The sequence below is a fragment of the Ambystoma mexicanum genome, chromosome 8, assembly GCF_040938575.1.
Source record: "Ambystoma mexicanum isolate Mex_15411 chromosome 8, UKY_AmexF1_1, whole genome shotgun sequence".
NCBI lineage: Eukaryota > Metazoa > Chordata > Amphibia > Caudata > Ambystomatidae > Ambystoma > Ambystoma mexicanum.
Genome location: NC_090929.1, coordinates 1,254,839,132 through 1,254,865,124, shown reverse-complemented (window position 1 = coordinate 1,254,865,124; position 25,993 = coordinate 1,254,839,132). Strand labels below are relative to the sequence as shown.

The 25,993-nt window shown below is 48.9% G+C and overlaps 1 protein-coding gene across 3 annotated transcripts in view; it reads right to left on the bottom strand.

Moving 5' to 3' along the window:
* Positions 1-25,993, bottom strand: part of IDE (insulin degrading enzyme) — a 2,084,778-nt gene that overhangs the window by 1,003,650 nt on the left and 1,055,135 nt on the right. For all 3 annotated transcript variants that reach the window (XM_069611370.1, XM_069611369.1, XM_069611371.1), the window contains 2 exons: positions 20,290-20,392; positions 3,826-3,948 (listed from right to left, as the gene is read on the bottom strand). In XM_069611370.1, the coding sequence (XP_069467471.1) occupies positions 3,826-3,948; positions 20,290-20,392 (226 nt within the window). The remainder of the gene's footprint in view (positions 1-3,825; positions 3,949-20,289; positions 20,393-25,993) is intronic.

Sequence of the window (25,993 nt, the reverse complement as noted above, 5' to 3'; positions counted from 1 at the left end):
CTGCAGATGTTTAATCTGTACAGCCACAAGTCTGGTTTCAATGCTTTCCTTCTGTCTTCCTGATTTTTCACAAAAATGCTGAGCATTTTAACAGTACTTCAGTTACGCCCTTTCCTTCTCAACCTAGAAGTTGCCCTTTAGTGCTGTGACGAATTTGGACAATTTGTCCCTTCTCGCCAGAGGGGAGCCAACCCCTGTGTGGCTAGAGAGTTGAACAAGCTCTGCAAGAAAATCACTAGCGATCTGGGCAAGTGGGACCTCACTGGGAGTGCTCCCCCCCCCTCTGGGACAAGGACTCCCAGTAAAATGAGGACCTCCTTGAACGGACTTCATTGTACACCTACTAAGGACTTGAAATAACTGTTCTCAGATTTTAATTACGAATACCAGTGATCCTCCTTTCACCCTCTTGGCTTCAGCTATTGCAGAGTTTCAGCCACCGTCAAGGAAGGAGGACACGCATCTTGATTGCGAGGACGTAATTCAACACAGCAAGAGCTGTGAATGGAGAAAAACCTCAGTGCGAGTTGCGCATGGCGTAGGAGGGAGGAGAACCAACGATATGCATAGGCAAGCTTCTGTGGACACGTCCTGGAGATGTGAAGCTAGGCGAAGCCTGCAGTGGCGTAGCCGGTGCGAGACCCGCTAGCTGGAGGGTACGAAGCGGGAATGCTGACCGAGCAAGAGGCTCCAGTCAGGAACAGAGCACAGACAGAAAGCAAACATTCTTCCCTGGTGTTACAACAGTGGTGAACCATGGTGGGATGGATGCCTAGCAACCGATGCTGAGACCAAGAGAACGAAAGGATACAGAGTCCTACAGCGGCACACAGCGAGTGCCGGTAACTAAAAGTTGAGAACAGACTGAGAAACGAAAGCTCCAAACGTGAAGACGCTAGTGAAGGCTGAACAATGTGGGGTCAGAGACTGTTAAAGCCGTTCACGATATGAGACGATCGGAAACCAGACAAGACCCAGGTAAAACAGAATGTGAGAATTGCAAATCCTGCATATCAAGGATGGAGAAACTGCAAGCACAGCGAAGAGGGGAACGAGCATGCAACCCAAGTAAATCCTAGTGTACGAAGATGAACACATTATATGAAGACTGGAGAAGCCATACACCATATAAGTATGGACACACGACCTGTCAAACAAGGGATGGAAGTGATAAGTGTGCTTTGTAGCAAGGCAGAGGAAGCCAAACAATATATGTGATCAATTGGACTGAGAACCAACAATCGTACCCAACAGCCACAAGACTTTGGGGAGTAACAGCGCCATAAAGGTGGAATAAACCAAGTATATTCAAAGTGATCCTGGAGGGATTTAACCAGTGGTAAACTGTTGAAAAACATGTGTTTATATGTGTGTGTTCGTGTGTGTGCGTGTGCGTTGAAAGGTTTGTCAGTTTAACACACAAACCACCTATGAAGACTGTCTCTAAGAGCCTGGTCAGGCTGAGGCCCATTCTGAGGCTACTGTGAAAACCTCCTTTTCTTTTTAGTTAGGTTTTTCTAAAGTGGTAGGGCCAGTTAGTAACTAAGAATTTGGACTCTGGAATGCATTTTTGACAAGCACCCTTAGTTTTGTTTTAGAAGGCAGGGAACTTTCCTCATAGTGATAAGAGCATTTTCCTTTTTATTTGAATAAATCAAATCTACACCATGACCGATTGTAGTCTGAGCACTCCTCCTGGTTCACCACAATACGTTTTGCGATTTTGTGCAGCAGCCCCATTACGAATACTGACACTACAGCCCTTCTGTGCTTTTTCAGAATCATCGGGATCCCTGAATAAAGATCAAAACTGCACAATCCTTTCAAAGAAATAAGCTTGGTTCTGGTTTTTTGTACTGTTTGAAGGAATTTATTTTGGTCCAATCCGTCTTCTTGAGTCAAATTTTGAAAATAATGTGACGTCGTCTATCTGTGAATTCTGATAAATCTGCTCACAGGGATTCCTGTAGTAGCCAGTTACTTCTCTGCCATAATAGGGTAACATTAGCTAGATAAAAAGCGGCTTGCAACAAGTGAATAAGATCTGCAAGGTAGGATAATAACAATCTATTATCTCCTGAAGATCTTCTTGGAACGTAACCGGATAACTAAAGTACTTGGGGACGCTTAATGACCCTTTGAACAAAGTTAAACCAGTGGAGCGCCACAGTGCATAAACTGGACCTAATGTATTGCCTTCCCTGTGGGCATTTGTCTTAAAGGGTGAGCTTCTGCATTAGCCTGGAGAGGGGTACTAGAGAAACCCTTAAAAAGTACAAGATGCTACTGTTAATGTTAAACTGAAGCATTAGTATTATAAAGGAGCCAATCCTCAATATGCCTGTAGGTGATGAGAGCGAGCAAGGTGTGACATACAATACATTGCATTATTTAGTGGTAGAAGATTCATGGATCAGAAATTGTAAAACACTGCAAGGTTATATGGCCACTACCAAGATGACAAAGTGGCACTAACTGGTAGGCCAACGTAGCAAAACAATTCCCTGAAGGGGTCTAATGCTTCCACTGTAAATTACCACATTGAGATCATAACATACAACAAGAATGAATCCTGCCATGAGTGCTTCCATTAGGCAAGAGACAGGACACAATGATAAGGCCCTCCAATCATGGATGAATCGACAAAGCAATACAGTGAAAGAGACAATAAACAGTGTGCACTAGATAACAGTGAGATGTATAGAGCTAAATGTTAGCTAAATAGCAGAGCGCAGTAAGGATACATAGAGCTCAACCTCAGAAATATGTCTAAGAACGAATGAAACTGTGGTATATCAACTGGAATAAGTATATTCTACTTATAATCAACTGAGTAATTGAATATCACAACTAGATCATAAGTAAAAAGATGCCCAATAATATGGCCCCTACACCACACATTGAAGATCTTGTCCATCTTTCAGGTCAGTTAAGGGGTCCCGGCACCAGCTACACAAGGAGCCATTGGACAGGCAACACCCTTGACCCCAACCTATTGCCAAGGCAAGGGTAGACCAGGGAGCTTGGTGATCAGGTGGGAGAGATCCTGTGGCCTTGATATTGACCAAAAGGCAGAGGGCGATATTTCCTAAGTGTACAACCGGGTATGCTTTTGTGTGTGTATTTAATGGTCAGTGTTTATGTTTGTGTGTGCGTAAGAGCAAGTGCAAGTCCACAAGGAGTAAAAGGGTGCAGGTGTAAGTGCATTTAAAAGACTATGTAGGGTTACTGCAAGTACTTCACAATGAGATTCTGAGTGGGTGTACCTGATGTAATGTCTAGAAGCCCTCTGGAATTCACATTCACCAGTTTGCCTGGGCAAGAGCCCTCAAAACTTTGATGCATGAAGATAGATTCTTTCGATATGGTTTGTGGGCCTAACATATACAAAACGGACAACAAGTTGAAGACTAAAGAAAAGCAAGCAGACCATGTCACACACATACTACTGTTCTAAACTCCCAATTAAGTTGAGAATTACTATGAAGATCATTTATTTGACTCAAAAGTCAGTTCACGCCAAGGAATAGCATTGCTTCCATTACAAAAAGATATTCATAATACATGCTCTAGCAAGGATTCTTCAATCTATTAACCTTATTTTGCAAATAAAAGGTTTTTTTAAAGTACCAAACAATGCATTTCTAAAAAGAAATGCATCACTCAGCTATATCGGATAATTGATTAGGCCTATCTTAACACATGTGCACTGAAACAAATGTGTGCTATGCTTAAATACAATAGTTTAACTAATATGTTAAAAGAAAAATATGCAGTGTTATAATAGTGAGAACAAATTAATTAAAAGAATTCAATATGTCATACCTTGATGAGAATAGGATAAGGTGACGCATCCTTTTCCAATGACAAAATTTCAAAATTTGTTGGAATAAACTCATTCCTCATTGGAAGTTTGAATTTTCCATTGATATCAGCATTTTGCCATGTCTGTACGTATAAAGTAGATACACATTATATAGCAATATGAGGTTTAGCAATACTTTTCCAACTATACTTAAGACCGTACCCAGGATCCTCACTATGGGAAATCAAGCAAGAAATATATTCCTGGTTTTTAACTTCATTAGCTTATAAAATAAATAAAGCGAAGTACCCTGAAGAGGATCATTACACATGAAACAGAAAAGCATCCGAGTATGCAGGTGGCGATTTAAAATAATGTGAGCAAGCTTATTATTAGCATAGGAATGCTGATAAAACTTCAGAGACATTTTGCTGCCGTCACATTTAAAAACTTTTTTCTACAACATGTGGGCAATACATTGCAACAAAGCTTCTGGGATCTCTTTTTTTAAAATTGTTTTCAAAAGTGAGATTTAACAATTAAGATGCGAGAACAAGTTACTTACCAACTGGCAACGTTCTTTCGACTGGATGTTCTGCCAACGTATTCCTCATCTTAGATGTATTCCAACCAGCTTCAGCTGCTTCGGAAAAATATTTCCCTCGGCAAAGGGCACCGTGCGTCAATGTCGTCAAGTCGAGGTCCCTCAAAGAACTCTGTTTAGGGTGACGTCATCGGGTATACAAGGAGTACGCGCAGCGCCCGTTGGCCTCAGTTCCATTTTTCCCTCTCTTGCGTTGTTGTATGGATAGTGCAGGTAGTCCAGTGTCAGCCTTGCGAGAGTTGAAGTGGCAATAACCTAGAAAATCTACAGAGGGGTAGGACTGGAGGCGATGAAGAATACTTTGGAGGAACATCCAGTCAAAAGAACGTTACCAGTTGGTGAGTAACTTGTTCTTCGAATGGATTGTATCCTCCAAAGTATTCCTCATTTTAGATAGACTCCCAAAGCAGTATAGAAAACTCTCTGGAGGAGGGAGTAGATTTTTAATATTATTATATGGACCAATAAAGCACTGCCTTACCGAAAGCAAGCTCTTTAGACTGGGAAGCATCCAGACTATAGAATTTGGAAAACGTGTGCTACGATGACCAAGTTGCTGCTTCACAAATAGATTTTATGGGAACACCTCTTTGAAGGGCTGTGGAAGAGGCTATGCCTCTGGTGGAATGGGCCCTTAAGCCTTCTGGTGTGTCTTTGCCCGCCAATCTGTAGCATTCTGAAATGCAAAGCACAATCCAACGTGATATTGTTTGTTTTGAAACCGATTGACCCAATTTCCTTCTGGTGTAGCCAATGAAAAGTTGATTATCCACTCTAAGCTTGGAAAGCCTAGAAATGTAAAAGCTTAGAGCTCTTCTTGGATCCAGTCTATGTAATCTTTCCTCGTCCTTACTGGGGTGAGGTGGAGGGTAGAATGTGGGCAGAATAATTTTCTGATTTAAATGGAAATCAGACACAGCTTTAGGCAAGAACAAGGGTTTATCCCTCAAAAAAACTCTGTCCCTGTGGAACACAGTGTAGGGTGGCCCGGAAGACAGTGCCTTCAATTCGCTCACTCTTCTTGCAGAGGTTAAAGCAATCAGGAAAGCTGTTTTCAATGTTAACAACCTTAATGGACAAGTGTGCAAGGGTTCAAAGGGGGCACACATTAAAAACTTTAAAACCAGGTTAAGGTCCTATTAGGCAGAATCCTGTGCAGTTCCCTTAGGGAGCACTACAGAAGATTAAGACTACAGGTATGAGCAATAAATCCCCTTTGGTATCAGTCCGTACCACAAAGATTTAGTTGGACCCTGTGGCTAAGCAGTCAGACTCATCTCAAGAGGGATGTGAGCAGTATTCAGGGTTTACACAATAGGACTACAGCACTATGGTACAAGGAAACACTGGCCAAAGCTTTGTATTAAAAAGAATATATTTATTTTACACACTTCTAGTTCAACATATTAATCACAGTTAATAAAGCAAGTTAAAATCAGTCAAAAGTATACACAACTCCCAAGTTAAATTGTATACAAGTTTGAGCAATAGTGAAAACTGAGCAAAATGGCACAGTGAAAACCCAACACAAATGGCACTCTAGCAATTTCTCACAAGGGAGGGGAAAGTACAAGTTATACAGAAATAACTTCTTAGGCACCTTAGCAGCACTTCCCAATAAGTTTGTGAACAAGTTTAGGCAAGGCAGTACTTTAGCATAGAGAATACTTAAATGAAATCCGAGCAAAATGGCACTTCATAAGTTTTAAAAGTGGGAAGGAAAAGTTGGTTATAAGAAGTAGGTTCACCAACACATTTCTAGTTGAGAAGCAATCTAGAGAAGGTAGTTCTAACAAATTTAGCCAGAGTCAATAGGCCTGTGCCAGAGTCAAATGTTCTTGTAGCTGCAGTCAAGTCTTTGGTTAACAATTCGAAAAGGTGGGTGCAGAAGGCTAAAGACAATATTAGACGAAAGATGCGGCCAACCCAACAGGTAGGTAAAGAATTTAAACCACCTTTATCGCTACCCCAAGAAAAGGGAGGCCTGGCGGAACAAAGTACCTTAAATGAAGAAGAGGCTCCTGCGGTGGCGGTTGTTCCTGGTAGTTCCTGCAGTTCGGGGGGATCCAGCAGAGGAAGAGAGGCTCCCGTTGTGGAGGAAGGTTTGAGTTACTGCACTACCCAGGGATGAAACCAGCCGCGGTGCTGCCAAACAAACAGAAGGTACGCTCCTTTAAATCGCGGTCCAGGTGGATGGCTGCCTGGCTATACGGCCTCCAAGTGCAGGGCACTGGCAATTCGACCAAGGCAGGTCCGGGAAGGCGATTGGCAAACTGGTTGGCCCCACCAGCTCAAGGGAAGAAGGCTCTTTCAGATGAAGATCTCCTCTCGTCGTGTGGAGAAAAGTGGTGAGATGCTGCAGCAGGGCTTCACCAGTGGTTCAGTCGTTGCAGATGTCTTTGGTTTCTCTCCTCTTCGGTTCCTCAGTTCCAGTTGCGACTTCTTGCTCTTCCAGTTCTCAGGACCCTGCTTTTATGCAAAAAAGATCCCCAATCATACAGCCTAGCAGTCACTCACACAGTGAAGTGGTCATTTTGGCGGGAGACCCTCCAGCTTATCAGGTTAGAGCGAGACATGGGTTGCTGCGGCAACCCTGTCCAGAGGTCCTACTCCCCCCTCCCACACAATAGACCCACCCCAGACTCAGTGGCGCCGAAAGGAGGGCTTCTTGTCAGAAGCCCGCCAAAGGGACGAACAAAGGATCCCCGACCTGGGTTAGGAGTTTAGAGAAAGACACAAGAAAGAATTTATATTAAAGTTCTGGCAAATAAAACCTACCGGAGTAAAGTTAATAAAATAAACCGGCGGTATGTTGGAGGCTGTCAGAAAAAGTGGTAGCCTCGAACAATGGGAAAATCCCATAGGGAAATATTTGCGGTTGAATATTTTCAGTAGTTACCACTGCCACCAATCAGAAACTTGAGAGGGGGACTGTACGGGAACCCTCTCGAAAAGGAACACCAGGGAAAAACTAATAACCCTTCCCAGTACCTCCATAGTAAGATGGTTTGTACTGGTTTAGTTCATAAAAATGGACTAGTAAAGTCAATGGGGACTTTACATGCCCTGGGAGACAGTAGTCAGTCCCAGTGTATGGATTCTATGTTTGGGGGTTGCTACGACACCCCTGTGTTACTGCACAGAAGGTGCTGTGTAACACGTGTATAAAGATGGTTCCTATGAGGGTGAGATAAACCTCATAGACATTAACCACAAATAATAGCCTAGAAAACACATAGCAAATATGCCTAAGAGTGGGAAAATGGGTCACAATATTAGCAGGAGAAAAAAAAAAAACCCTTCAAATCCAGCAAAGCTTCTGGGGGACTCTATAGGTAAGCTATAGGTAAGGGAAATTAGCCATAGAATGAGAATTCTCCCTAACAGGTCCCAAACTGGGACTTGGAAAGGATAAGGAGGGAACACATTAGTGAGTAGGAACATTCTTCTACAGAGCGCTTGAAAATGGAAAGCGCTGCAAGATAACCTTTAATGGTCCCAACATTTAGGACTATGTGCCAGGGACAAGAGAAAGGGCAAGACCTCCGGGATAGAACATAGAAAAGGATCAACATTCTTTTCTCTGCACCAGTTGCAAAACCTTTTCAGACGGCAACGGTATAGAGATTTTGTTGCTGGTCTTCTTGCCGAAAGCAACACCTCCATGATGTCATCTGGAAGGTCCCAATCCTTGTATCTCAGCCTTTCAGATACCAAGCATGAAGGTTGAGAGTCTTGACCTCTGGATGGAGAACCTGGCCCTCCGTTTGTGAGAGAAGGTCCTCTCTCTGAGGAAGACATGTCTAGAAGGGAACAAATTAATTACCTGTAACTTGTTCTCCAGCATGGGTCTGGCATGGATTCACATGCTCATGAATATTCCCTGTCGTGAGGCTGGGAATCCTCAGTAAAGAAAAAATCAGTTTCAGTTTCGTTGCTGAACTGTCTACTAGTAACCAATCATTGGTCTCTGGATCATACTGCCCCCAGCCAATGACTGCCCTCTACCTAAGCCCCTCCTCCCTCCTCTGGCAGCCATCTTCAGATTTGATAGCAAGTAAAGTGGCAGTAGGACCAAGTGAAGAGCCGCAGAGGGGTAGGAAGGAGGGTTCGCATGTGAATCCATGCCAGACCCATGCTGGAGAACAACAGTTACAGGTAAGTAACTTGTTCCTTCTCCAGCATGGGGTCTGGCATGGATTCACATGCACAACCACAGGAGGTGGCAAGGCTCAACATTAAGCATTTCATCAACTCAAAATTAAGCAACTCTTACCTCCTCACCAGGCGCACCTTCAGGTGAACGGGTTGCACAGCATTGCCTGGCCGACCCTGGACTCCTCCCTGGAATCCCGGTCGATGCAGTAGAATCTCGTGAAGGTGTGTGTCGACCTCCACGTAGCAGCCCTGCAGATGTCCAGCAGGGGTTCGCCAGACAAGAACGCCGTGGTAGCAGCGATCGCTTTGGTCGAGTGGGCTCTCGGACAGCCGGGCAACAGTCGGTTTGCCAACCAGTGACAGTGCATGATGCAGCTGGAGAGCCATCTGGAAATGGAAGCCTTCAAGAGGGCCTTCCCTTGGTTCACAGGTCCAAAGTTCACAAACAGTTGTGATGTCTTCCTAAAAGCTCTTCGTGCGGTCCACGTAGAACTTCAGCGTTCTAGCTCCATCCAGCGAGTGCAAAGTCCTCTCAGCCGGCGACGGGAAGAAAACAGGTAACACCAAGGGCTCGTTGAGATGGAAGTCCGACGGCACCTTGGGCATGAAGGAGGGGTGCGCCCTCAGCACCACCCTAGTCACGTGGAAAGTCAGGTATGGAAGCTTACAGGAGAGGGCCTGGATCTCCCCCACTCGTCGTGCGGAGGTGATGGCCACAAGAAACGCAGTCTTTCACAAGAGGAACTTCAACGGTGCTGAATGCAGAGGCTCAAATGGCGGCCCCATGAGCCTGCTCAGCACCACGTTGAGCTACCACGCGGGGGCTGGAGCCTTCACCAGCGGGAATGATCGGAACAATCCTTTCATAAACTCCTTCACCAGGCGATGGGACCACAGAGATGATCGCCCCGAGTTCTAGTGTAGCGTGAGATGGCCGCTGGATGCATCTTGATGGAGGCGTGCGCTAGCCCTGCCTTGGCTAGCGACAGTAGGTGCGGCAGCACCGGGGGGGCCGTAATCCGCAGAGGGTTAATCTTCTGTGCACGGCACCAGACAGAGAACCTCTTCCACTTATGTCCATAGCACTTGAGTCGAGGACGCCCTGGACGTTGCAAGCACCTCCTTGCAGTCCGCTGGGATATCGTACCCTCCAAAATCTAGTGCTGCAGGAGCCAGGCCTGCAAGTTCAGCGACCCCAGGTCGTGGTGGAGGATGGTGCCGCCTCCTCTGGCGATGAGATCTGTGTCCGTCGGCAGTTTGACTGGGGGGGACGCTGACATGTCCAGAAGGTCCGGGAACCATATCCGTCTCGTCCACGCCAGTGCGACCAGGATCATCCTTCACCGGGACCGTCTGAGTCGGTTGATGAGTCGCAGCAGCAACGGCGGGAACGCATACAGGAACAGGCCGTCCCAGGGGAATGAGAAGGCCTCGCCCATGCTCCCCGGCTGGGGAAACCTGCTGGCGAACCTCCGACACTTGGTGTTCGTCGCTCTCGCTAATATATCGATCTGGGGATTGCTGCATCGTTGGAATAACAGATCCACTTGATCCTGTTGCAGTTCCCACTCGTGGCACGAACGCAGCTCCCTGCTGAGTGAGTCAGTGTTGGTGTTCTTTATTCCTGCCAGGTGGAAGGGTACCAGAAACATCCCTTGGGCGACGGCCCAGTGCCACAGATCCTACGCCTCCTTTGATAGGGCTGGGGATCTGGTACCTCCCTTCCTCCGGATGTAGAACATCGTGGCGGTGTTGTCGGTGAAGATCCTCACCACCTTGCCCTTGAGGGACGGAAGGAACGACCCGAGGGCCCAGAACACGGCCCGGAGCTCCAGTACGTTGATGTTGAGTGACCTCTCCTCCGGGAGTCAAAGGCCTCTTGCGTGGAGATCTCCGGTGTGTGCTCTCCATCCCTCCAGGGGGGCGTCCGTTGTCACAGTCTCCTGATGTGCCGGGGTCTGGAAGTCCATACCAACCGCCAGATGCGCGCGGGTGCCCCACCACCGGATTGCTTGGCGGAAGGTCTCGTTGAGCGAGATCCTGTCTTTGAAGCTGCCCGCCGCTTGCATCCAACAGGCATCGAGGAACTCTTGCAGTGGCCGCATCCGCAGTCTGCACAGGTGCACTAGGAAGACGCACGAGGACATCATGTCGAGAAGGGACTTGATGGACCTCACCCAGGCCACGTCCATGGTCAACAGCCGCTATACCTTTCCCATGATGGCCTTTGTCCTTTCTTGCGATGGGGAGGCCAGTCGCGCAACTGTGTCGAGCTTGGCTCCCAGAAATAGTGCGACCTGCGACGGAACCAGGTGGGATTTGGCCAAGTTGATGGAGAATCCCAGATCGGCGAGCAGTTGGACGGTCTTCGCTGTGCGCCCGACGGCGAGTTCTCTCGTCTTTGCTCGGATGAGCCAATCGTCCAGGTAGGGGTAGACGTGGATCCCCTGCAGGCGCAGCCACGCCGCCACTGGTGCTAGGCACTTGGTGAATACCCTGGGCGGCGACTTCAATCCGAAAGTAGGCATCCTCCAAGTCCAGCGATGATAGGAAGTCGCCTTCCTCCAGCTGCCCCAGCACGTGCTGGAGGGTGACCATCCGGAACTTCTGGGCCTTGATGTACTTGTTTAAACGACGAAGGTCCAGGATGGGTCGTCAACCTCCGGTCTTCTTTCTTATGAGGAAGTATCGAGAGCACACCCCGGAGCCCCAAAGCCTCTTTGGGACGAGCTCAATGGCTCCTTTCTTCAGCATCGCCCCTACTTCCAGCAGCAGTTGAGGGACGTGGTTTTCCTTCCTGGCCACGGGTGAAATGCGGCGGCACTTTAGAAACTTGAGTGTGCCCGCGGGCCAAGGCATCCAGCACCCATCGGTCGGTGAAGATGGACTCCCACACGCTCACGCTAACGAACTTTGCCAGCCGGCCTCCCACCGGGGTGCTCAGGTGGGGGCTCGACGCTACGGCCGGTTCAGTCCTGCTTGGCGGCGGCCTTGCCGCTTTGCACTCCTTGGCGACGAGATCCTCCTGACTTGCCGCGTCCTCTGTAGGTCTCCTGCGATGAGGAGCGGGCAGCCTGGCGGTACGTCGAGGAGCCGCCGCCGAATCCTTTGGAGGCACCTTACTTGCCTCTGGAGTTCCGAAAGGGCGGCCATCGTTGCAGCAAAACCCAAGGCCCGAGCCGTCTCCGTGTTGGCCTTGATGGCCTGCAGTTATTCGTCCACTGTCTTGCCAAAGAAGTTATTCCCATCGAAGGGCATGTCCAAAACTCTGGTTTGCATGTCCTGATGGAAATCGGTCGCCTTGAGCCAACCATGCCGTCGAAGACAAACACTGTTGCCCAACTGGCGGAAACTGGTGTCAGCAATGTCCGTGGCCACCGTTATGGCGTGGTCCGACGCCACCTCGCCTTCCTGCAGGATCTCCAGGGCCTCCGTCCTCTTGTCGTCCGGGTGGAAGTCCAGCAGAGGAGCTATCTTAAACCAAAGCTCCCTGTCGTAGCGGGCCACAATTGCTAGGGCGTTGGCTGCCTTAATCGTCGTCGCCGACGACGACATGACGACCCCATCGCCCCATGGTGCCCAGTTTCTTACCCTTTCCGTCCGGGGGTAGGTGGGGGGTTGAAATCGAAGCCGTATCCCCTGCCGTCTTCTTCTTGGCCGCCGCCGAGCCGACCGAATCTGGGGTTGGCTGCACCCTAAGGCACAGAGGGGCGGAATCCGGGACCCGGTACTTGTTCTCATACCGGTCTCTCTTGGCAGGGGTCGTGGACGGCTTCAGGAGCAACAGCTCCTCGTCCCAGATGTTGTCAATTAACGGGACCGAGAGGACCGTCTTCCTCTTGGCCTCACGCAGTTGATAGAGGAAACCTTCCTTCTTCTGTTCTTCGGGGCAGAGCTCGAAGAGCTCGGATGCCCTGGCAATCATGGCGTGAAAGGAGCCAATTTCATCGGGCGGGGAGGCCAGAGGGGGTGGTGATGGAAGGCTCATCCCGTTGTCACCACCGTCGTCACCCATGCCCGTCATGGCCGTCTCTGTTCCTGTGTCCTCCCTAGGATCAGGGGAAGGGGATGAAGGCTGTGAGGGCTGCGAAGGCTGGAAGGGCGGTGTGGGGGGATGAACTCTCCTCCGCTTGCTTGGAGGTCTCCCCGACGGGCCAGGCTCCGCTGGATCATCCGCTGGGGTTAAGGGCAACCTCGTCCTTATCTCCGTACATAAGGCCTGGATCACCATCAAGATGGCTCCCGAGTTGTCCCGTGTCTCGGGTACCGGCTGCGATGGGCGCGACAGTTGGTAAGTGGAATCCTCCGCCTCCACGGGAACCTCGTCGGCACTGCCGTCGCTCTCTCGGTCCGCCTCCTCGGGATCCCTCCCGTGGGACCGGACCTCCTCAAACTTCTTATTGAGGATCTTCACGACTCCAGCCTGCTCCTCTTCAGAGGCTGTATCTGTGTCCGTGATGGCCACCGCCCCCCCCATCTTTTTCCTCCAGTGTTCTCATGGGGGTCTTATCGATGGGCTGAAAAGAGGATTCCCTCCTCAGCGGCAGGGAAACTCTGGGCCCTGAGGTCGCCTCCACAGGCTTTGCCAGGGCCGCCACGACTCCCTCGATCGAGGCCTTAGCTGGGTGAATCAAGGCCTTCACGACTTTAGGCGCGCCTGAGGCCTTCACCTTGGGGGGACCACCTCGCTCCCCCTCGGCTGCTTCCATCGGGATCGACCGGGGCTTCTCTAGAAGCTTACCCGTGTTCTCCAATTTTCTCTTCCCCGAGCCAGAGCATTGGATCGTGGTTGATGGAGTCAGTGAAAGCGCGCCCTGCCAGGCAGCCGAGGAGCCAGAATGTTTGCGAACTCGCGGTGCATAGCCTTTTGTTGGGCCCCCGTCGCCGGAGGGCCCTCAAAGGACTTAGAAGACCGCTCAGACTACTTCTTCTCACCTACCTACCGTTGGGCTCTTCTCCTCCAGCCAGTTGGTGAGGCGGATCCGCCGAACCTTCATGGTCCGCTCCGACATGTTCTTGCAAAACGCACAGTCGTTCTCCACGTGCAGGCAGTAGAGGCATTTAGAATGCTCGCCCTACTTGAACACATTCTGCAATCCACATCCGGGGCAGTTCCTGAACAGCTTGGATCCGGGCGTCAAGCTTTCTTTGTCCTGGGCCGTGTCCACGGGGTAGGCCTCAAGGTCTTCTGAAATCCTCCAAGAAGCGAAACTCAATAAAAACTTGGACCTTGAGAGGCATGGAAAATTCAGAAACGGGTCACTGTTGATCAGAAGTAGAAACGGTGGAGCTTGAGGCTCGATTGACCGAAAAAATGAGATTAAACTCTTTAAAAAAATCGCACAACGCAGTAAAAGCTTGATAGCTATAGCACAAAGACTCCCAACACTTGAACGTGCAGTCAAAATCTGAAGATGGCTGCCAGAGGAGGGTCTTAGGTAGAGGGCAGTCATTGGCTGGGGGCAGTATGACCACAGACCAGTGATAGGTTACTAGTAGAAAGACATTTCAGAAACTAAACTGAAACTGATTTTTTCTTTACCGAGGATTCCCAGCCTGACGAGGGGGAATATTCATGAGCATGTGAATCCATGCCAGACCCCATGCTGGAGAAGTCTGGGTACCACATTCTCCTGGCCCAATCCGGTGCAATTAGGATCATGTGGTTTCCTAACCATCTCAATCACCTGATACACTGAGGAATGACAGGAATCAGAGGGAACGCGTAGAATAGTGGGAAGTTCCACTCCACCACAGAAGCGTCCCCTAGGGCTCCTCTCGGGGGAAATTCCCTTGAGCAATACCTTTCACTTCCGGTTGATTCCAGTTGCAAACAGGTCTACTTGAGGGGTTCCCCAAAGTGCGAAGATCTCTTGAAGGACTGCCTGACCCCAATTCGAGTGGGACACCGTGCACTGCCTGCTCAGAGCGTCCGCCGTCATATTCTCCTCCCCGGCTAGATGAACTGCCGTTAAGGAGATTCCTTCTTGAATTGCCCATTACCAAAGCCGCATTGCCTCTCTGCACAGAGGCAGTGACCGTACACCACCTCTTTTGTTTAGATAAAGCATGGCCACTGTGTTGTCTGTCATTATCAGGACATTTTTTCCTCTGACAGATGGCAGAAAAGCCTTCAGCGCTAGTCTGATTGCTCTCGGCTCTAAAAGGTTTATGTGTAGTTTGGACTCCGATGGAGACCAACGACCGCTGATTGTCAGATCGTTGGCATGATCTCCCCACCCCATCAGTGATGCGTCCGTCACTACTGTAATATCCGGCCATGGTTGGCAAAAATGTTCTCCTTTTAGGATGTTCTCTGTGCAAGTGCACCACAGAAGATCCTGCCAAACCTTGTTCGGAATCTGAAGATCTGTCATTTGACCTGAGAACTGGGACCATTGAGTCTTTCGAGCCCATTGAAGGGATCTCATCCTCGGGCGTGCCTCTGGCACTAGGAATATGCAGGATGCCACGAGGCCGAGCAATCTTAAAAAGTAGTAGGCCTGGAGATTTTGGGCATTTTGGCATTTGGGAACCATCTGAAGAATGTCTCCAGTCCTTGACTTGGGAGGTGAGCTCCTTTCCAAGGATGTGTCTAATACAGCCGCTATGTATTGGAGCGGTTGAGAAGGTGTCATTTGTGACTTCTTGAAATTGAGGAAGAAGCCCAGACTGTGGAGGAAGTGGCAGGTGACTTTCAGATGATCCAAGGCTTGTTCGGCAGAACGTGCCCTGATCAACCAATCATCTAGGTAGGGGTAGATGTGAATCCCCCCCACCCCCATCTTCTGAGGTGTGCTGCCACCACCATTAGTTTGGTGAAGACCCTCGGGGCGGAGGTCAACCCGAATGGCAGGACTCGAAAGTGATAGTGTGAGTCGCCAATTACGAGCCTCAGGTATTTTCTGTGCTGGAGATGAATTGGCACATGAAAATAAGCATCCTGGAAGCAAATGACACCAACCAATCATGAAGTTGAAGGGCCTGAAGGATCTGAGAAAGAGTGACCGTATTGAACTTGTCCTTCCTGAGGCACTTGTTCAAGCCTCTTAAGTCCAAGATGGGTCTCAGTCCTCCGTCCTTTTTGGGAATCAAAAAATATGGGGAGTACCATCCCTTGTTCCTCTCTGCTACAGGTTCTATAGCACCTTTCTCCAGCAGGGTTAAGACTTTCTGCTGTAGGAGCGGGTCTGGAAACTCCAAAGAGCGTCTCCCTGGTGGATTGCTTTGAGGTTGCGTTAGAAAAGGAAGGCAGTAACCTTGGGCTATTATTTCTAGAGCTCAAAAATCTAAAGTAATGGCTCGTCATTCTTGAAGATGCTTTTGATAGCCTGCCTCCCACAGGTGTCTTGTGATGCAAGTCCTCAAAGTGGTTTTGTGGCGGTTGCTGCGGCCGCTGATGGTAAAGAGGCTGCAGCTGGGGCTGGCTTAGCACATTTTCCTCGTCCACCACGAGTGGCCTTTTTCTGGCCTCTTTTACTGGCCATTCCTCTCACCTTTCCATATGAGGAGTAGTAACGATAGGATCGTCCCCTCCAAGATTGCCCCGATGCACGAAAAGGCGGAGGTTGCCCAATAGCAGCTCCTAAAGACTTGGCAGCCACTTTTGAGGTCTGCAACCTCTCAAGGCTCTCGTCAGCCTTGTTGCCAAAAAGGTGAGACCCGTCAAAGGGCATGTTCAGAAGACTGTTTTGCACGTCTGGTGCGAAACCAGACTTCCGTAACCACGCAAATCTGCACATTACTGTAGTAGTGCCCATGGACCTGCTCACGCTATCTGCAGTGTCCAATCCAGACTGAAGGGATTCCTGCGTGGCCTCCTTTCCATCTTTAACAATGGCTAGGAATCTTCCCTTTCATCCCCCACGAGTGGCCTTTTTCTGGCCTCTTTTACTGGCCATTCCTCTCACCTTTCCATATGAGGAGTAGTAACGATAGGATCGTCCCCTCCAAGATTGCCCCGATGCACGAAAAGGCGGAGGTTGCCCAATAGCAGCTCCTAAAGACTTGGCAGCCACTTTTGAGGTCTGCAACCTCTCAAGGCTCTCGTCAGCCTTGTTGCCAAAAAGGTGAGACCCGTCAAAGGGCATGTTCAGAAGACTGTTTTGCACGTCTGGTGCGAAACCAGACTTCCGTAACCACGCAAATCTGCACATTACTGTAGTAGTGCCCATGGACCTGCTCACGCTATCTGCAGTGTCCAATCCAGACTGAAGGGATTCCTGCGTGGCCTCCTTTCCATCTTTAACAATGGCTAGGAATCTTCCCTTTCATCCCCTTCTGGTATGTGCTCAGCCGCCATTGCAAGGCACTCGCACAAAGTGTACGAAAACTTTGCCAAGGCACATGTGGAGTTGGCCGATTTTAACGCCATACTCCCAGCTGAAAATACCTTGCATGCCCAACCATCCACACGCTTGACGTCCCTATCTGGAGGGATTGAAGGGTACTGTCACGACCCGTGACCCAGAACCCCACTGGCATGATCACATGCCAGGTAGGGTTAGGGCTCGGGGTTCATTGGGGGCCCCCAAGGGCCTTGCATTGTCACCGGAGACTCTCCTGGAGTCAGTCCTGGCGCCAGGCTCATATTTGGAATGGGACTTGAGGGGATTACTTTTCATATGGAGGCCTGCAGCCAACATGGAGGCACCCACACAGTCTAGTCCCAAGAACCAGACTCAGCGGTGCAGGGTTTTAGGGTGTGGTAGCCCGGACTACTTTCCCTGGACTACTTTACAGGGTAGGCTATATAAACCACACCCAGGCTAAAGAATGTGCTTTGCGTTATTCTGCAGCCAGCAGCGTAACGCTCACGTGTTCAGAGACCAGCACCCGGCGGTACTGGAATCGCGGACCTGCAGAGGAGACAAAAGAACATTATAAGCAGTTCCAGCTTACCTGCAGTCTTCCATCCTTCGATCCCAGCTGCTCGCGTTCTTCCATTCCCGTTGGCAGCATCTTCAGGACATCGTGCTCGCACCAGAACGAAGCACCTGGAGAGGAGAGAAAAAGGGACAACGTTAAACAGGTTACTCACAGCAAGCTCAGAAGTAACCAAAATCTCCTCACCTGTCTGGGCATATCTTGGCCAGTTCCGCTCCGGAAAACACTGCACGCCCAGAAGGACCATCGTAACCTGAAAAGGAATAAAGAATACAGGTTAGCCCAAAAAGACATTAACGCGCCGCACTCCGCGCTGAACCTACCTTTCTTCATACGCTCTGTGTCCATAAATTCCGGCAGGAGCCGAACCCAAGCAGCGCACCCAGCGAACCTCTGCATACCCAAGGGGGAAACAATCAGGGAAAGACATTAATATCCCGCAAGAAAGCAAAGGCCCTCAAAGACTACTATAATCAAACTTACCTCTTTAAAGACACTTGAATGGGTTGGCATCAGTGAAGTTAACTCGGTCGCTTCAAACCGCAGAAACTACGCGCCCCTGCGCAGAAAGCAGGACGGAGAGCACACCAGACACCATAACAAGGTGAGAAGGGGGGGGGCCTTCAGGTTGAGTCCAAGGGGCTGGTGGGAGGAAACAAAATCTGAACCTAAGCCCAGTCCTCCTGTGTTTTCAGGCCCACCTGCAATAGAAGACATCATCCCGAATTGAGTACTTCTGGGGTAAATCTGGCAACCAGGGCATACAGGCGTCCCCATGGATATCAGGTGAGCGTAACAGGCACGCCACCTTCCTCAAAGCTGTGGCTGCCTGGAACACCAGACTCTCGGGAGTAGGGTGTTTAGACAGTTAGCCGGGGTCACTACTGGAAGGCCGGTATTTTGAAGTAAGGGACTTATTCACCGGAGGAATAGAGTCCAGGGTCTCCCAATTTTTGCCCACCTTATTTTGTAAGGCTACATGGAAGGGTAAGATCGGATCTTTGGTGTGAACATGATCCAATATATCGGTCAGATCATCCTGGATGAACTGAGTCGGTGGTCTAGCCCATCCTAAATATTCAACAACCTTTGTCATTAGTTGACGGTATGAAGGGCTGGCATGTTCCCCTTGTTCTGGCCTGCCAAAATCTGTTTCAGGTGAAGTATCACTTCCACTTGCATTATGCAAGGTTTCCACCAGATCCCTCATCCTGCTTTCCTCAGAAATCAGGAATTCTGGGACATTTGGGGTGCCATATTCCAGTCCAAAAGGAATACTGTCCTCATCAGACCGCTCCTGTTCTTCAAAAATTGAAGGTAAGGATTTGAGAAATTCTTTCCTTGGAAGAGGTTTAAAAACCTTTTCTGGGAGAGGTGGGAGAGGTGCATTAGTGGACCCTGGAGGTATTAAAACCTTTGCAGCCTTCTCCTTTGCTGTTATTTTGACAGCTTCTGGCTGAGTTGGCACCGAGGGCTTCAGGGGTGGACGTCAAACAAAGGCGTTGATGGCGCCGACTAAATAGTGATCGTCGACAGAACTGGCTTCGAGGGCGTTGAGGCGCTCTTCGAAAACTTACCCTTCGAGGTGTGTCGGGTTCCAGATGGCGTTGGTGACATCCAACGGTCGACTCGACCGGTCTTTTTTGCTCGGCGTCCTGGAGGGTTCCCGATTCTTTCTCCTTCGATCAACCGGGCTCGAGGGAGTGCGAGTGTCCGAACGGTAACACTGCCGGCCGGCTTCCGAAGAAGGAACGGACCAGGGCTTAGCCTTTTCAAACACTTCCATCATTTTTATTCTGAATGCTTCCCATTCTTCGGAGGAAGAATGTTTTGTGGGGCATTTCATTCTTTTTGGGGATTTGTCTGAGGACGAGGTGGAAAGGGACCAGTGGTGTCTTTTTTTGGACTTTTTTGTCAAAGGCGAAGAGTGGTGTGAACCACTTCGGGACCTGGACCGATGCGTTTGCCTTTCGCGTTGCGGAGATTTCTACTCACGGGACCTCGACTCGACGCTGGAGGCTTTTTGGTCGGGTTTTCGACCTACCTGCAGTTTTCCCTTCCTCTCTCGCAAGGCCTTCCCTGTCATTGCCTGACACTTCGAACAGGCCTCCATGTCGTGGCCTTCACCGAGACACCACAGACATTCTCGGTGCGCGTCCGCGATGGACATTTTCAAACTGCAGGATCTACACTTTTTGAATCCTGAATGCGGGGTCATAGTCGGGGTCGACAAGGACATATCGAATATCTTCAGTAAACTGCGTCACAGAACTGCTCGAGGTGCGCCGAGTCGCCGAAGCAACAAGTACTGCGGAAACACAGAACTGAGGCCAACGGGTGCCACGCATGCTACTTGTATACCCAATGAGGCCTTCGAGGGACCTCAACTCAATGACATCGAAGCACGGCGCCCTCTGCCGAGGGAAAAAAAATTCCAAAGCATCTGAAGCTGGATGGAATATATCTAAGATGAGGAATAGGTTGGAGGAAACAATCCATTCGAAGGAACAAAATACTCAAAATCCAGCAGCGACCATACCTCTCACAACTTCAGCTCTTTGGGGAACAAACAGGTTTCAAGTAAAACAGTTAAACTATTTCACAATTTGTTCCAAATATGCATTCAAAATTCTGTCAAATCTATACTAATATACAAAATTACATATTCTCTTTCACTTTAAGAAAACTTTTTTCCATTGCTAGAGCAAATACTGTGCAAATATTCACCCTTTCAAACTCAGGGCTTTATTCGAAACTGAATAACAAGTCTGTTTCTGGAGAAAAAAAAGTAACACAGAAACTATATTTTCTCTTTAAAATCGTTAACTGAACCTACCTTTAACACCTCTGCACTAATTGCCTGTTGTTTGTACTGTGTTCCATACCACTCTTCTGATTTATCAGTTTTCCCTTCAAAAGATTTAGAAACAATTGCCACACTAAAACAAAAAATACATGCATGTAAAAATGACAGGTATTCATTTGCCAAGCCATTTGAGGAATACCCCCCCCCCAAAAAATGCATCTATTTACAAAATACCTTTCTAGTAACCCGAGACCAATTATGAAGTAAAAAGGAGTTTGTTTCAGTTACTGATTAAGAGAAAGGTATGTTCTCGCACGCCCCATTAGGAGCTGGCAATCTTACAGCAGTGCTGGCCCAGAAAATTAACGAAGTTGGTAGTAGTGCCATATGACAGCATCATAGCTTAGCACATCATCACTTGCTCAGTAATTAATTTCACAACACCCCCGGTACACAAACCAATACAGAGAAAGAACAGTACAACAAATCATTAAGCCACAACAGAGTATTGCTGAAATGACAATGCATTACTTACCATAAAAGCATTTCTGATGGTTCTATCTGCTTAAATTCACATGCTGTGCATAGTCCGACATCCAGTGGTCACTGCGGAGCATTGCGTTTTGTTTTTCGTAGTCGAAAAGGGGACGTCGACAAGGCGTGTCTGAAACACTATCCCTATAGTGACGTGCAGTGTACCCACAACCCCTCACGCGTCGATGTCCCTATGTTTGTATTTTTTCTCTGCCCTGAGGGAGCCTTCTATACGTGAGTGAGTACAGAAAAGAGAGGGAGATGTAGAAAGGGGTCTATGTTCCTTCCATCCGAGCGGGGAGGAAGGGTGGACGCATGTGAATCTAAGCAGATACAACCATCAGAAATGCTTTTACGGTAACTAATGCATTGTCTTCTGATGTTTGTTAATCTGCTTAGAATCACATGCTGTGCATAGATTAGCGAGCAGTACCCGGAGTTGGAGGTGGGTTACGAGAAGGAACAGTAGAGAAAAGATGTCTTAATACTGCTTGTCCCACCTGGGAATCAGATCTAGAGGGAGCATCTAGACAGTAGTGTTTTGTAAAGGTGTGTACAGAACTCCAGGTTACCGCTTTGCAAATGGACTCGAGGGGAACGTTTGCAATGAATGCTATGGATGCCCCAGTGCCTCGAGTAGAGTGTGTGCTCTTGGCTTGAAGGGTAGTTCTCTCTTAGCAAGAGTGTAACAGAGTGATGCATTGAACAATCCATCTAGATACAGTGGACTTTGAGACTGCATCTCTGTTAGGCAGAAACCTGTGCAGTTCCCTTGGGGAACACTGCAAAAGATTTAAGACTACAGGTATAGCAGTAAACCCACTTGGTAGCAGTCTGCACCACCCAGATTTACCTGGTAGCTGTGGCTGAGCAGTCAGACTTCCCTCAAGAAGAGTTAGGCAGTATGCAAAGTATACACAATATGTACCCAGACACAATAGTACAAGCAAACACTGACCAGAGCTTGGTTTCAAAAGTATATAGTTATTTATTTATAAATCACACATAAGTTGAAATCACTCTAGCAAAATATAGTAAAAACACTTCAAACACAGTTATAATGAAAGCAGTTCCAACCCTTACTCCTATCTAGACAACTCTAAGTTAACACCACATAATTAAAACAGAGGTGAGCGCTTAACGTTAGATGACACTCTAGTAGGTTCAAGAAAGGGGTAAAAAGAAACAGGAATGGGTTAAACACACCACTCTAAGGTCCAGAACACTTGCAATAGACTCAAAGAAGCACAAAGTCCCAGGTGAGCAAAAGTCACTAGGCAGGGCCCACTCTTAGAGTAGCCGGAGCGAAAATGTGCCCAAGATCACACTGTTGTTAAGGATTCAAAGTCTTGCAAAGAGTTAGAAAGAGTTTAGAGTGGCTTAAAAAGTTTAGCCAGGGTGTCCCAGGCACTCCCAGGTTCGAAAGCCGGGGGCTAAATCTACCCCGTACAGTCGGTAGCAAGGGAAGCCAGGCGGAACACGGTACCTTAAGCGGAAAGGATCCTCCAGCGGTGGCAGTTGTTCCAGGCAGTGGCAGCAAGGCTCGACGTCGGTCAAGGGAGAAGAAGTTCTCGCAGAAGAGCAGAAGAAGAAGGTCGTTGCACTGCCCGGGAAGAAACCAGCCGCGGAGTCCTCCGGTCAAAGGGTTGTACCGACTTTCGTGGTTGGGGTAAAAGTGGTGGGGTTCCGGTTGCCGGGGTGCTTGGCACTGGCAAGGCGGCCACGAGATACCTCGAGAAGCGAAAAGAAGGCGAAAACTGGTTGTCCCCACCAGTCAAGGGAAGGAGCCACTCCGTTAAGAGTTCTCCTCGGTCGTCGGGAAAAGTGGTGAGACGGTTCAGCAGGGCTCCACCGGGTGGTGTCGTCGAAGCAGGTCGGCTCAGCTCTTCCCTCGTCGGATTCTTGGTCCTGTGGCGACTTCTGAAGTTCCAGTCCCCAAAGCCCTGCTTTTATGCAGCAAACCCCCATTCACCCAGCCTAGCTGTCACTCAAACATGCTAAGTGGTGAGCCGACCGGCTCACCACTTGGGCCAATCAGGACGGAGTGCGACTTGAGTTACCAAGGTAACTCAGTCCAGGGTGCCTAAATCCCCCTCCACCCCTCCTAAGTACCCCAGACAGAGTGGCACCACTTTGGAGGGCTTCTGTGGGGAAGCCCGCCAAAAGTGGGACAAAGGGCTCCACTTTGGGTCAGAGTTACAGAGGCGAACACTAACGCCATTTTAGCATCAAGTTTTGGCAAAAAGTCCCAACCGGAGTTATAAAAATAAATATATAAACCGGCGGTATGTTTAAGGCTACCGTAAATAAATAATTAAATGTGTTAGCCTAAAACAATGGGAAATCCCATAGGAAAATATTCGCGGACGAATATAAAACGTAGTTTCCACTGCCACCAGCCAAAACTCGATCAGGGGGGACGGAGACGTGCCCCCTCGACTAACAGACCCTGGGGCAATCGAATTGCCCCAGCCAGTACGTCCACAATATGATGGTTTGTACTGGTTCTGTTCAGGATCCAAGACTAGCAAAGTCTTTTGGTGACTTTACATGCCCTGGGAGACAGTAGTCAGTCCCAGGGTATGGAGTCTATGTTGGGGAGTCCCTAGGACACCCCTGGGTCACGGCACAGAGGGTGCTGTGTAACCCACATCACAAAAATACATGAGGCCCTATGGGGTAAAAGACCCCATAGCCCATTCAACACAAGGTTTAACCAAGAAAACACACTTCAACATGTCCAAGAGTGAGGGTAAAAGAGTCTCACTCTTGGCAGGAGAAAAAAAGAAACCCCAGAAATCCAGCAAAGCCGCTGGGGGACTCACTAGGTAGGGAAATTCAGCCTAAACAGAGAATTCTCCCTAACAATCTCCTTCTCTTCCTGCAGCCACCGAGACAAAGAACTGATTAGTCTTTCTCAGTGGCCTAGTTCTTTCCATATAAAACATGACAGCTCTGCGCACATCGAGTGTATGCAGGCTCTTTTCTCCCAAATTGGAAGGGTTTTGAAAGAACGTTGGTAGTTCTATTGACTGGTTGACATGGAATTTCGATATGAATTTCGGTGCAAACCTTGGGTGTGTGCGTAGAACCACCTTATCTTTGTGAACTGTTACGAAGGGGTCTAGAATAGAAAGAGCCTGTAGTTCACTTACTCTCCTAATGGAGGTGATAGCTATTAGGAAAGCAGTGTTAAGAGTGAGGTCCTTAAGAGTTGCCTTGTGCATGGGTTCAAAGTGTGAGCCCATGAGCCTGTTAAGTACCACATTAAGGTCCCAGACGGGAGCTGGGTTTGCTATCGGAGGGTGTATTCTCTTTACCCCCTCCAGGAAGGCTTTGATAACTGGGACTTTCCACCATGACACCTTAAGTTGAGAGGTGGTGTATGCAGAAAGTGCTGCTAGATGGACTTTAATAGAATTGAACACTAGACCTGAGTCCAGTAAATGGGTCAGGTAAAGGACAATTTGTATGGGAGAGCAGTGGACTGGGTTGATGCTCTTACCTCTACACCAGATGACAAATCTCTTCCACTTGCTAGAATAGCAGTGGCGAGTGTTGGGTGTTCTTGCTTCTCTGAGAATGTCCATGCATCTCTGAGGGAGTTGTAAATGGCCAAATTCTATGACCTCAGGAGCCAGGCTGCTAAGTTCTTGTTCTGTGGGCATGGGTGTAGTGTCTTGCCCTTGTCCTGTGACAGCAAGTTGTACGGGCAGGGCAGTTTCACTGGTGGGGACAAGGACATCTCCATCAGGTGCGCAAACCATGGTTGGCAGGCCCACATCAGGGCCATCAGTATCATGGTGACTAGTTCCTGGTGCATCTTGTGCACTATCTTGTTCAGCAGAGGAGTCGGGTGGGGGAGGGGGGGGCCGTAAACAAATTTCCCAGACCATGGTATCCAGAGACCGTTCCCCTTGGAGCGGTTCTGTGGGTATCTGGAGGCGTAATCTAGGCATTGTGAGTTCTCCAGAGTTGCGAACAGGTCGATTTCTGGGAAGCCCCATTGTGTGAAGACGAAGACGATGTCTTGTGTAACCGCCATTCGTACTCTGAGGGCAGAGGGAAGTCTCGGCCGAGTTCGTCTGCTAGCAGATTGAGTTCCCCTGGTACATGTTGTGACAATAGGAACATGTGTCTGAGAGCCCACTTCCAGATGTTCTGGGACAGCTTGGACAGTCCTGGAGAGTGAGTGCCCCCTTGCTTGTTGAGGTAGTACATGGCTGTGGTGCTGTCCGTGAGGACCATCACTGTCTTCCCTTGTAGGTGTGTCTGGAAGGCTTTTAGTGCCTTGAACACTGCAAGTAGCTCTAATAAGTTTATGTGCTTGGAAGCTACGCTCGGAGTCCAAACTCCGTGAGCAGTCTGATGGAATAGGTGAGCCCCCCATACTGTGAGGGATGCGTCTGTGGTTAGAGTGGCTTCCACTGCGGGGGTGGCGAATGGTTTCCCTATTACCAGGTTTTCCTTCGACCACCACCGTAGCGAGAGAACCAAGGCCTGCGAGACCACCACTAGATCGTCCCATTGTCCGCTGGCCTGACACCAGTGGCTGTTGAGCCACTCTTGCATTGGGCGCAGGCGCACGTGAGGTACCAAATAAATACATGACGTCATCATTCCTAGCAAGCGCATTGCTTTGCGTACTGTCACCTCTCTACCGGCCACATATTGAGGGATCTGAAACAGCATGTTTTGGACCCTCTCGTTGGAGAGGAAGACGAGGCCGTCCTTTGTTCGAATTAGAGCCCCTAGGAATTGTTTGATTTGGCTCGGGTCTAAGCTGGACTTCTTCTCGTTGATGGAGAAGCCCATTTGGAACAAAAGGTCTACTGTCTTCTGGGTGTTTGAGAAGCATGTCTCGTAGGACTCCCCTGTTATGAGCCAATCGTCGAGGTAAGGGTATACCGGTATGGACAACCTGCGCAGGTGGGCCGCTGACACTGCCAGTACCTTCGTGAATACCCTTGGTGCAGACGCTATGCCGAAGGGTAGCACTCTGAACTGGTAGTGTTTGCCCTCTATCATGAACCTGAGGTATTTTCTGTGCGCTGGCAACATCAAAATATGAAAGTATGCATCTTTCATGTCTAGTGTTGTCATGTAGTCCCCCTGAGAGAGCAGGGGAATTACCTACTGTAATGCCACCATACGAAATTTTTGTGGTTTTACAAATTTGTTCGCTGGGCGCAGATCTAGT